Genomic DNA, 12,485 nt, shown 5'->3' with positions numbered 1-12,485 from the left:
CCAGAGAAAAAGGAAAACCAAAAATCATGTCATTTTATAAAACAGCCATTTTTCATTTCAAACATGACTATATGTTATCTTTTTTTTACTGAAGCCCTTGATATCCCATGACATTTCAGTTATTACCAGACCCGATTCTGTTCCCCCATTCATGTTGCATATTATCTTATTTGTGTAATTCCATGCAAGTCTGTGGGACTTCTCAATATCAGTGTTAGAATTAATTACGCTGTGAAATATTTATTTACAAAAGAAGATGATCTGTTTAGATGCATCATCTGGCATGGAGAAGCATCTTTTTATTTTGAGTAGCTACAAAATACATATTTTGCTATCATGATATGCACTGCAGCCTACACAACACTAATTTTAAAAAGAAAGATTCAGTTTCTGCAGCTGGAGAAGAACTGATCAGCGTGCACAGCTGAGACAGCATTTGCTACAGAACAACAATAATCCTTGTCTTCATACCAGCCATCCTTGGTTTTCTACTCTGTTGTGGCTTCAGCTGTTGTGTCAAGCCAATCAGAGGGCGAGGTAACCCTGAATGATATTGCTGCCCAGAGAATTAAAATCCAGCTTGTTGGCATTCAGGCTCTGTAGGAAGTCAAGCATCAGATTCCTGCTCTCTGCTTCTTTTGAGGCCCTGTTAGTATTCTCTCTTTCTATTTTTGTTTCCTAGCTGATATATTTACTGTATTTCAAATAGACAAAATTTAATTTAAAAATAGCCAATGAAATGCCATTTATTGAGCCAGAAAGTGTTTCATGCGTTGAAATTTCATGCAGGCAACAAAAATACACCAAGATCCTAAATCAAATCGATTTGATGACTTCTACCACTCGACCTATTTCAGGGGTTTTCTCCTTTGCTATTTGAAACAACTGCTAATACAGTCTACACAGCTGGGAACAATTTTTGAGCAGGCCAGCCTTCCCCTTCAAGTACCTCAGTGTTCACAAGCAGAAGGAAGTTAAGGAACTAATCAGGAACTGAAGAACATACCCAGGGCCTCAAGCAACAGCAACGACCACAAAAACAAATGCTGTTTTATTTTACATAACACCTCAGAACTTGATTTGTTTATTTTAAAAAATAAACACATTTTCATTTAGGTAACAAGCAAATATTCTAAAGGAGGATCAACGAGTCAGAAAGTATGTTAAACAACAAATGGATTCAGTTTCATGCTTCCTCAAAAGCTTATGTTAACTATCAAAGCCGGTTCAACTCTGACACAATCCAATGAGTGAACAGGGAATGGATTTACAATTAGTCTGGAGCTTTGGATGCCCCATTCTCTACTTTAAAAAAAAAATGTTAAGAAAGAAAGACTGAATAGATTTTTCACCTTCTTACAACTTAAATTGACTGTTTGTCTTCCCCTAGTGGCTGGATTTTCCCCAGTTATCAATAAATGTGATGATGTTACAGAGCTGGATAATTATGAAAAGCCAAATTCAAAATGAAGTTAACTGGAGAATGCCAGCACAACAAGACAAATTTAACTCTTCTTATTTTCCATTACATCTAGAAACACAGTACTCCTCTGACAATGCAGCCACCCCTTCCACTCTGACTGTCCCTTAACCCACCTCAAGTTTGGAGAGAATTTAGCAGTTTTACTTCAAAGAAAAACAACATAATTTCAACATGCATAAATGCGCACGAACAGACATAAGAATGTACTGCATTGGGTAGTAAATAAATTGGATATTAGACAACACAGTTACTGTGCAGAGCTTGCTCCTGTGCTCAATGAAGTTGAGAGGAGTTGAGGATGAGGAACTGGCCATGAGTGAGGTACACACTCTGAAAGACGTCTTTATATTGTGACTCACTGGAATGTAATCAAGGCTGAGCAGCCTTTAATCACAAGTCTCTTCATAAAAGTGATTTTTTATCCTTTGCAACACACTCTGAGTTTTCTAGAATTGCAGTATGCACCGTATTTAGGAAAACAGTCTGGAAGGGAGATGGGTTCTGTGTTAAGGGGAGATAAAAGATCAGAGCTTCTTACATTCTGGCCAAAGAATTTAATGAACCAATGTACACAAAACACTTGAAGTCTTGTACAACAGAATACACATACAGTGTTACTGTGTGCAGCCCCTCACTACCAGGGTGAGACACAAACCAGCAGACTCCCTAGTCTCTAACTTTTTTTTTTTTTTTTTTTTTTTTTAAATCAGACCTCCAGCTTTTTCTAGCTCCTCTCCTCTAAACTGAGCCAGCGATCTATCAGATCTCTGATTGCCATTTTAATGGTCCCACCTCTATTAGGGGTGGACTAAGTGCAGACTCTCAGTGGGTTGGAGGTGGAGTTTTTCTAGCCCTGCCTCTCAACAATCACAGTAAAAGGTGGGGTAGGTCTAGGGCAGTATTTCTCAATGACTGGTCCATGGACTGGTGCCAGTCCCTGAGATCTTCCTGACAGTTTAGGAAGGCAGCAAGCTGGTCCTTGGTATCAAAAAGGTTGAGAAATACTGGTAGGGAACTACCACCACCACACTACTGGTGGGCCTTACTGTGATGTGTTGAAAACTGTGTTAAAATTGTGATCTATCACTTGAAATTCAGAGGGGTTCTCCTGGTCCTGCTTTCAGGCAAAAGAGCTTTGTAGGGAAGTATGCAATCAAAGTCAATCTACAGACAAATAGTCTAGAGTAAGGTGGGTGAGTTGTGCCTCTCTCTGTTAGGGAGCAGCCTGCTTTGTCTTTCTCTGGTTTGGGGGTCTTGTTATTCTGAATTCAGAGAAAGTGTTACATTGCAATCTTTCAGTAAGAGATTTTATGTATTTACCTCATTTTTCTTTGTATGAAATGAAACATATTCTTAAGATGCAGAGGTTTTGGGTGTCTACTACAGCTTGCTGCCAGCCAGGAACTCTCCCCTCATGAAGATACCCTGGAGAAATTCTAAGGCTTACTTTACTCTATATGCAAAACTATTGGCCACTTGTAAACAGTTCTTAATACTGGAGAGTTTCACACACAACCAGAACACTTAATAGCTTATTTTTGAGCCAAATTACTGAGATCCTGATTCTCCACTATGTTCAAGCAGTCCTGGGGTGTAGTGAACAGTGGTGGCTATGGACTGCCAGCTACAGCTCCATGATCCCAGCCACTCAGCCCTGAGGGATGTTCTAGCAGCAAGGGGCCTATTCTAATGTTCACTAACAGAGCTTTCACTGGTGGGGAACTGGGCATATGGAGCTCAGCTCCATCTCACTCACTCCTGCCAAGCCTGTCCCTGCCCCCCACCCTTTCACCTTATGCTGGGGGTAGGAGCAACAGCAGGCAGAGGAGGATGCTATGCCACCTTGCCAGCTTCATGCCAGTGTAGATTCCCTCTACATAAGAGAAATTCTCCAGGGGGAATCTCTGGCCTTTTTAAGTTCACTTTGTGCTGCTTAGGCAACGCAAAGTCAATTTAGCAGGTTAGAGACTCTAGCCTGGTGGATACTAGTTGGTTCCAGACAAGGAAACCAACCTCCCCCAATAAAATACTCAGAACACATAGGCTTTATAGGCCATTAGCCATGGCTGAGTACAGTCTAATCTTTCCGCCCTAGGGAATACTTTTCTAGGGCTGCAAGAAATAAAGACTGCAAGATGGGTACTCAGTATTTTTAACCAAACTTGAGACAAACTGGACACCAATAATCAGAAGCCACTTTTGAAAATGGTCAGTCTAAACTAACCCTATATTACATGCACCAACTTGGTAGGGAATAAACAGTATTATTTCTTTTTAGTTATGCACTTGTCCTACTCAAATCTCTCTCACCATGGTCTGCTACTAAAAATATAAACAAAACTTGAGCCTGCAGTGAGCCTATAACAACTACAACCATTTCCCTGCATATTGAAGAAACATCCTCCTCTTCCAGTTTCTTAAAAAAAATAAGCACCCCTGTTGTCCAGTGTTTTACAATCTCAATGTCTTCTTACCAAGGTGCATAGAAAATTGTTTGAGTCAAAGTAGCTCAATGTAACAAGAGTATAAAATTAACAATACTTTGTATTTCTGTGCCACCTTTTCTTAGCAGATCCCTGAGCATTTACAGACATTAACTAAAACTCATGACACGCTTGTGAGATATCTGCATAGGGATCAGTGAAGCCGCCTCTGGAATGGAACACAACAGTTGTTTAATGGCAAACTACATAAGAGTGTAAGAAGGGAAAGTGAATGTAAATTCTATAGCCAACTGAAAGTGCAGAAGGAGTTTAGGTCAAGAGAAAAGTAATTACCTGAGCTGGAATATGACCAGGAAGCCAAAGCTTAACAGTTCCACTCATACAGAAAATGCTATTGGAGCTCTAATCCAGAGACGATCAGGAGTTCAGGTGTATGTCTCATTTGAATGATAGCACCTCCTGCCACAGCAATACAGAACCTCGAACACAACACCGGGGTACTGGTGCAACACTAACTCAAAGGAGGAAGAGCTACTAACTGAATCATCCGCATAGCTTCCTGCAGCTTTTCTCCTTGGAGTTCTCCCATGCAAGTACTGACCTGGCCTTACCCTGCTCAACTTGTGGGAACTGAAAGCATCACAGAAGCAGTCGTTATGGCTGCAGGCTAAGTATATGCTAACCCAAGTCAAAAACACGTTAGCACACACATGAGCCTGAGCTACAATGCTCAGAACCAAATGTGCATTTCAACTTCCCCAAGCTTCAGAGGTGTTCAGATGTGGTTTGGCCATTTATAAGATAGGGACCAGGTGCGAAATTCTGAATCCAAATTTGAACTTTCCCATAGTTGGGAGCTGCTCAGATCTGGAGGGAGCTCTTCACTACTCTAAAGAGTTCCATACAAGAGAAACAAAATATTAGGTTTGTGCCCTTTTGTGGGCAGGGTGTGGAGGGGTTTTGCGCTTTTTTTTTTTTTTTTTTTTAAAAAGAGCATTAGAAACATAGGACATGTCTACCCTGTTTAGCTTGGAAGACTCAATGGACAGAAAGAGAACCAGAGTATTTGTCAGAATGGGTAAAATCCTTGGGCCTGATTTTTTAATCGTTCTGCACCACGTAGTCATTTATACCAATGCAAGGTGAGTGTAAAGTTATACACATCAGAACAGTAGCATTTCACACCCACTTTGCACAGTCCAAATGACTACACACTGTGCAGCACAACAGAGAATCAGGCCCTTTGTATTTCCAGCTGTTTGGAAGGCATTTGAGTTTAATAAGTATTAACAAAAACAAAACAAAAGTTTGTTAGGCTTTGTCTACACTACACAGCTTTTAGCGACACGGCCATGTCAACATGGTCATGTCGCTAAAAGTCTGGCAGTTTGTCGGCACTTCTGCCAACAAAATAATTCCACCCCCTACGAGTGGGGTTCGCGTGGTCGACAGGAGACTGCTCCTGCTAACAATGAGCCATCTACACTGCCACTTGCCGCGGCAAAAAACGTTTGTCTTTCGGGGAACGGGGGGGGGGGAGAGGGGCTTTTTAAAGCACCTGTGAACAACAAAAGTTTTGTCGTTCAATTGGCAGTGTAGACAAAGCCTGAGATATACAACACCCCACTTTTCATGAATTGAGGGCTGTGAAAGCTCTCATTCTCCCCTTCTCCAGAAAAAACAAAAAACCCACAAAATTCAATATACTTTATCTCAGTAAAGGTAAAAAACAAAAACAAAATAACCTTAAAAAATTAAACATACTTTCAGGCCTTCTTTGTCCATCATAAGGAATCAAAAAAGGTCAAAAGCTATTTTTGTCATTTGCAGGTCACCTTTAACATTAAAATGAATACATCGTAGGGCTTTGTGGTACAGCAGATCAAAGCACCAGTCTCTATTCTCTGGCAACTTGAATCATTATGTCACAGTGAAATAAACCTGTAGTCTCCATCTAGATCCTAATTACAAATGTCCACCTAACAAAACCATGATATAATCTGGCATGACATAAGAAGTTATATGGGTACGTGATTAAAATATTTTCTGTTAATAAGTGTCACTAGAAGCTTGTGATCAGTAGTTATCTTTGCAAACCCAAGCCATATAAATTAAACACAATCTATATTTAAATAACTTTTGACATAAGGTGACAACATCCACAATGGTGAAAATTAACGTTCAAATTCTGGGCCAGATTCCCCTCACACCTATGCAATCTCATTAGATGATGGAAATTCATGGGTGAAACTGAGAACAGAATTTGGCCCTTGGCCCACAGTCCATTCCAGTACAAAAAGAAAACTCAAATACAGCGTGCTGTGCTATTAAAATTATGGAGCGGAAAAAAATTAAGGGATTTTGAAAATACCACCCCAACATCTGTCTTTATGTACAACAAATTTACAATGCTGTGTGAAGTTCTCTCATAAATGGGGATGAATTCTTGCAACACACAGACACAGCTGCCAAGCTTTGTACAGATCCATGTGTAATACTCTCAGTGAGAACAAGTAATTATATTTTCCTCCGGCTGTGCCCCTTTGTCTGCATGCAGTGGGCCAGGAATGAGTGAGTCGGGGGTGGGGGGAGAGGCTGGAGCCTATATTTTTGCACACCTCAGAAGCTGACGGGCGGGGATGTCGAGAGAAAAGGGCAGTTGAGGGAAACTTAGAGTTGTAGGAGGAATGGGACAGTGAAGCTGGAGGGAGCCTGAGCCCACAGTGTCCAAAAGGAGAAACTACAGGGGACTCTGTCCAGCCCTGCTGGATGCTTGGCAGTACAATCTTATGACCATCACTATTTCACGGTTTCCCAAAAACCAGCCCTGTGATGAGGGCTGAATTACATTTTAATTACAGCCCCTGGGCTGCGGTACAAAGTTAGGGCCACACAGCAGATGTCAGATGGAGCTTTGCACAAAGATAGAATATAACACTAATGTAGAGAATCACGCCAATTTTTTCATGACCTCTGATTTTTTTGTGCCTCTGTTTCCAGATACTCAGCCTGAGACACCTTGAGCCTAGAGTTTCAGAGGTGCTGAACACCCCCAGTTTTAACAGGTGTCAATGGGAACTGCAGGTGCTCAGCACTTTTGTAAAGCCCAAGATAGCACCAAGCTGGAGACCCCAAATCTGCAGCAATCGAAATCTGAGGCCACCTCTGAAAATGGTCTAACGGTTACTGTTCCAGCAGTCAGTCAGTAGGGGAGTGGCTATGTGATGCAGGTCCACTTTTGGAATCACAGCTATTTCTACATTTTATGGTTTGGTCATGTGCAGTTAGCCAGTTTGCAAGCACATCTGCAGTAACTGTGGGTAAGTTAGGGCTGGTCCCCACTTAGTCCGGACTTCGGACTAAGGTACGCAAATTCAGCTACGTTAATAACGTAGCTGAATTCGAAGTACCTTAGTCCGGACTTACCGCGGTCCAGACGCGGCCGGAAGTCTCCCCCCGTCGACGCCGCGTACTCCTCTCGGCGAGCTGGAGTACCGGCGCCGATTGTGAGCACTTCCGGGATCGATCCGGGATCGATTTATCGCGTCTTAACCGATCCCAGAACATCGATGGCGTGCCGCCGGACCAGCCGGTAAGTGAAGTGTACAACTGTGCAACCTTTGCCATTGGAAAATCTACTCTTTGAAGGGTCATCATTAAACTTCAGAGCTGACACCGCCAAGATGAATAGGGGCAGCTGGCTTTTTAAGTTGTTGTTTCAGGCTGTCTAAGATAATAGTACCTTACTTCACATTCAGAAGAGAGTCTCTTCTGTGCCTAGAATGGATAGAAATTGAACAAAAAAATTAAATCAATAAAAAAAGTTTTTATTCTGCAGAATGTGAATCTGTCATAAGGCTCAGAAATCCCTCAATTAGACCAGAGCTACCATGAGGCTCAGGCACGTGCAGTTCATACTGCAAAAAAACTGACTTAATCATGGAGAGGCCTACCAGTGAGTATCCAGTAAACTCATTAGCCAGCTGTCAGAAAATGTTTCAGTATAGATTTGTAATAGGAAAAACAAATCAAGAGTTACAGTTAGGCTGGATAGCTGCACTTCTCAGATGAGAGAGGGTACTTGGGCTTTTGGATTTTCCCATCTGAGCAGTGCAGATTATTTAATAAAATTGCATGGCTCTTTGTGGCATCAATTAACTATATCAGGCAGGGCTGGGATGTGGAATTACTTCTCAAATCAGAATTCTGATACAGCTCCCCTTCCCCCCCCCCCAAAAAAAATCATCCTTGCACAGTGTCTAGAATCAATATTTCATCAGTTAGCATTATCTACTTTATTGAAACTGAAACTTTGGATCTCTCTGGTGAAAGTTAAAATGATTTAACATTTTTAAATACTAGTACAGAGATGATTTAAATGGTTGGAAGCCCACTCCATATGTAAAATGCTAGAATTAATTAAGCCTATTTAACAAAGAGAATGAAAACTTCCTGTTCTATAGTAACTAGATCATAAACATCAGCAACTTCAGGGATTAGAATGGGAGACCACAGCTACAAAACAGCCCTGGTATGAAAAGGAAGTAAAATGACAAATACATAATTTTAAACAATATTGAAATCCTCTAGGGGGAGTAGTTAGATGTAATAAATGTTGTGTTTATAAAAAGAGTATTACCCTATAAGCACAGACATAATTAAATAGGACTATAGTAAACAAAGTGCTCTGCAATTCCTCATATAACACATATCAGATAGAGCAATCAGGCTTTCCTGAAAGGAAGAGTATCAACACATGCACATGGAGAAGGAAGAATAAGACTGCAACGATGACCTAGGGGCAAAATGTAGCTCTGCAGGGACAGGCATTCTGCCATTAATGAAACACATTATGCATTATATTTTGTAATCTGCTGCCCAGTTGGAATGTCGTTTAGTCAAATATTATTAAGTGTGCACAACTGTGGCAAAGTGCCACATTTCCATGGATGAAGTGTATCATTTTTTTCAAAGCAACACACGAGTTTCCAAATTTCCATGTAAAGAAGCTTTCCTATACAACCAATTACTTTCTCAAGTAGTATAATAGGAGTCAGACTCATTATATTTCTGTTTAGAAGCTACAGTAAATTTTATTTTAATTTTTTCCCTCATGAGTCCATTTTCGCTCTTCTATTGAAAATATATCTTCCTCTGTATCCATATAAAGCCACATTGTATCTAGTCATTTTTTAGAATTGTTTATACTACTTTTTTTAAAAAGTTTACAAGTTTAAGATGTTAGATACATTTGCCTAATTGAGCTTTAAAAATTCAACAATCACTTCAAAGTATTATCATATTGCTTGCTGGATTACATTTTTTAAATGGACAAGAGATTATTTTGAATAGGGCCTTTTACATACGAGAAAGCAATTGTTTTTCTTGGCTATTTTAACCGTGCATACCAATGCACATTTTAAAGATAGTCAATTGTGCAAACTGGTATGTAGGCAAATATAGCCAATGGTTAACATCACAGGTTTCAGCATTCTTCTCATTTAGGTAATTAAATATTTAAATAAATTAAATATGAAGCAATGTGGAAACTTCTATGTGCATATCAAAATAACCAATACTGTCACTATTCTGTTTTTCCTAAATTAGTTGCTTATCACACGCGTAATATTAAGGCCTTCGAATAAAAACTGATCATTATTATTTTGCTTGGAGCAAAGATTATGGATCGCAATTTATCCTAGGAAACATCATTAACTTCTGCACATTTACACTAAATACATTGACAACAACATTAACTCTGGTTTCCCTGGAGGATTTCTGATAACTACAAAGAACAGTACATAAAACGGCTTTGAAGTAGAGCTTGTGGTTAACTTGATATTAGTCACATGCTTTCTTGGAATACATCATAGACTGAATAAAAAAAGGTGTGTGTGTGTAAAATACTGCACATACCTGGGGCAAATCACATCCTACTATCAGCACTCTTTATAAGAGGAAGGATAAAAATAGCAGTGTCATCTGTCACTAATTAGCTGCAATAAGTTTAAAAGTTAACTTTTGATCCCATATTCAAATGGCTATGCTATTAATTTGGGCCTATGTCTATAAAAGGAAGATGGCATTGCAATTGCATTTCCCCCCAAAACCTAAGTATGTGTGCTATGAAATCCAACTATAAGAGCTCCAGAAAAACACAGAGTTCTCTACTGCAAAGCTACAGTTGGCTGCAATTAGCCAGATTACATTACACAGTACCATGTCTTTAGCTGTATGCAAAGAAAATCCTTAAATACACATATGGTTCAGAGAAGAGGTACACCATTATACACGGTGGGCTTTAGAAAGTACTTTCGAAAATGTGGGGCTTTTTTGGTAAGCGTATAATGTGTGTGGTGTAAGGAAACGATTTTACGAAAGTGGGTGGTGGTGGTTGTTTTTCACAATTAAAGCTTCACGAAAAAAGGAGTCAGCGAAAGCTAGAAGTTCCGAAGACAAAACCCTTTGTGCCACAGGATCCGTGCTGTATTTGCAGCCACACATTTCGGTGAGCTAAGCAGACACACACACACAACCTGTATTTGCAGCTAGACAAGAGAGATGCTCTCCGCTCCTTAGCGCGCTGCCTGGCACTGACACACGGGGAAAGCGAGAAGCAATCTGCAAGCAGAGAGCCTGCTTTACAAGCCACACCGCTTCCCAACGTCTCAAACACACCCGGCAATGGCTTACCAGCTGTCAAGTTCCAGCTCCAGCAGGGACTGAGTCCTCTCCGAGTTACAGTGCAAGCACCACATGGCTGGAGAGAAGTAGCGAGGGGGGGTGTCCAGGCGGCTAGCATAGCCTCCCGCGGGCTCGCCTCAGTTCCCCTTTCCAGGCCAGCACAGTGACACGTGGGCACCCCGCCCCCAGTAACAGGGGCACCCCCGCCCCCTAGTCCCCTCTCTGGGTGAGGCTGCTAGCAGCGGGTCCGAAAAGGCACGAGCCGGTCCACCCTTCCCGGCTCCAGTCCTAGCAGCGCGAGGCAGGGACTACAAATGCCTGCACGGGGAGGGGTGCATTGATCTGATTAAGCGGAGATTGGCTGCCAGAGAGAAGGGGAAGGCGGCGGCCCCCGCCCCAGGAAAAGAGCAGGGACTGGAGTCAAGCGAGCTCTGGGCATTGCAGGAATGTGACGGGGGGAGGAGGAGGAGGAAGAGGCAGGAGTAGCCTCCTCCCCATCCCCTTCCTCATGTGGTGGGGACGGGAGAGCAGAGGCTCTATTAGTCGTTGCATTCAGGCTGGGAGAGGCAGGCTTCATTGCTATTCAGCAGCTGGGTGACTCTGGGTGGCCGCTCCTTCCCCTAGCTCGCGCTCTGCTTTGGTGACAACAAACGTTGTTGTTGGCTTGCAACCCACTTGGCGCGGCTTTAAAGGCAGCGTCGCCCAGACCCCCTCAAACCCACACATCCCCGCTGCCTGGGAGCAGGCAGGTGTCTGTTAGCATCTCTCTCCTTCTGCCGGAGTGGAGCGCCTCTCATAATTGTTTCCAAACTTAATTAAAACTAGAGCATTAAGATAAGCTCAGATCGCCATTAATTACAAATCAGATACTCCACATACATTCCGTTGGGTCAGGTTCAGATTGGCTTTTAGTAGTGATTAGTTCCCAGAAGAGATGCACGCATGGGAACTACTGCAAAACAGGGGATTCTAGCAAAATGCCAAATTTCTGCTGGGCCTTATTCTCATTTCACAATGTTTTTACATCAGTGTTACTCCGTTGACTTCTAAAGAGTTAGTCCCTGTTTACAGTGGAATAAGTGAGGTCACAATTAAGCCCCGTAAAAGTGGGAGTTTAGGTAGTGTGCACAAGGAATGCAAGATCAGGCCCTTATAGATTAAAAACCTCACTCATTTAGAGTAAGAATTCCCGGTTTGGGGTTAATTTTAAAGCAGATTTTAAAATATCAACCTTAAAGGATTTGCAAGATGAGTTTTGATGAGATATTTATAATTTCACTCCTAATTTGTTGATATCTGCCTCATTCACCCAGTGACAGCTTGACAGCCTTGATAAGCTTTAGTTTTCCTTGCCCACCTTTTTAACTACTTAAAAAATCTCTCTATCAATTATCTTTTAAAGTATTTTGAATCTTTCTTTTAAAGCAGTGAATGCAAACACAGGCAGTTTATCAGAGAATAGATTCCCTGTGACAAAGAGGAAGGGCGTGTTTGCATTTCTTTTTTGGAGCTTTTAACCAACTACATTTAAGCTTCCATGAAATGGTCCATGTGCACAGTAACCAGAAATAGCAAGGCTAAAAATATTTTTAAATACACCAGAATAAGAAGGGGGGGGGGGGAAATACAGCTGCTTTCTTACAATGTAACTCAAAGCAGTGAGCTACATTGCAAAATACTGGGGACACAAAAATTCCACTTATTTTCCACATATTAATTCAAAGCATGTGATCATGGAATTATGAGCCATTTTGTCAGTACTCTGGATCCTGTCATACAAAACAACAAAGTCCAATTTCCCTTTTAATACTCTGGATATTAGTGCAATATATATTCATGGGAACATTAATTCAAATGTTGATTATGTTCTATAC

General features: G+C 41.3%; 1 protein-coding gene across 25 annotated transcripts in view; it reads right to left on the bottom strand.

Annotated features, from left to right (window-relative positions):
• The window catches only part of IQSEC1 (IQ motif and Sec7 domain ArfGEF 1), a 683,881-nt gene that overhangs the window by 104,544 nt on the left and 566,852 nt on the right, over window positions 1-12,485 (bottom strand). For 4 of the 25 annotated variants that reach the window (XM_008165514.4, XM_005311704.5, XM_065551207.1 and 1 more), the window contains exon 1: window positions 10,621-11,118. The exons of the other annotated variants lie outside the window; for them this stretch is intronic. In XM_008165514.4, coding sequence (XP_008163736.1) covers window positions 10,621-10,685 — 65 coding nt within the window. In that variant the 5' untranslated portion in view covers window positions 10,686-11,118. Of the gene's footprint in view, window positions 1-10,620; window positions 11,119-12,485 lie in introns of those variants that run through there. 25 annotated transcript variants of the gene reach the window in all.

Source organism: Chrysemys picta, chromosome 7 (genome assembly GCF_011386835.1).
Source record: "Chrysemys picta bellii isolate R12L10 chromosome 7, ASM1138683v2, whole genome shotgun sequence".
NCBI classification, from domain to species: Eukaryota; Metazoa; Chordata; order Testudines; family Emydidae; genus Chrysemys; species Chrysemys picta.
Note: the sequence above shows the minus strand (reverse complement) of the source record. Positions and strands in the feature narration are given on the sequence as shown.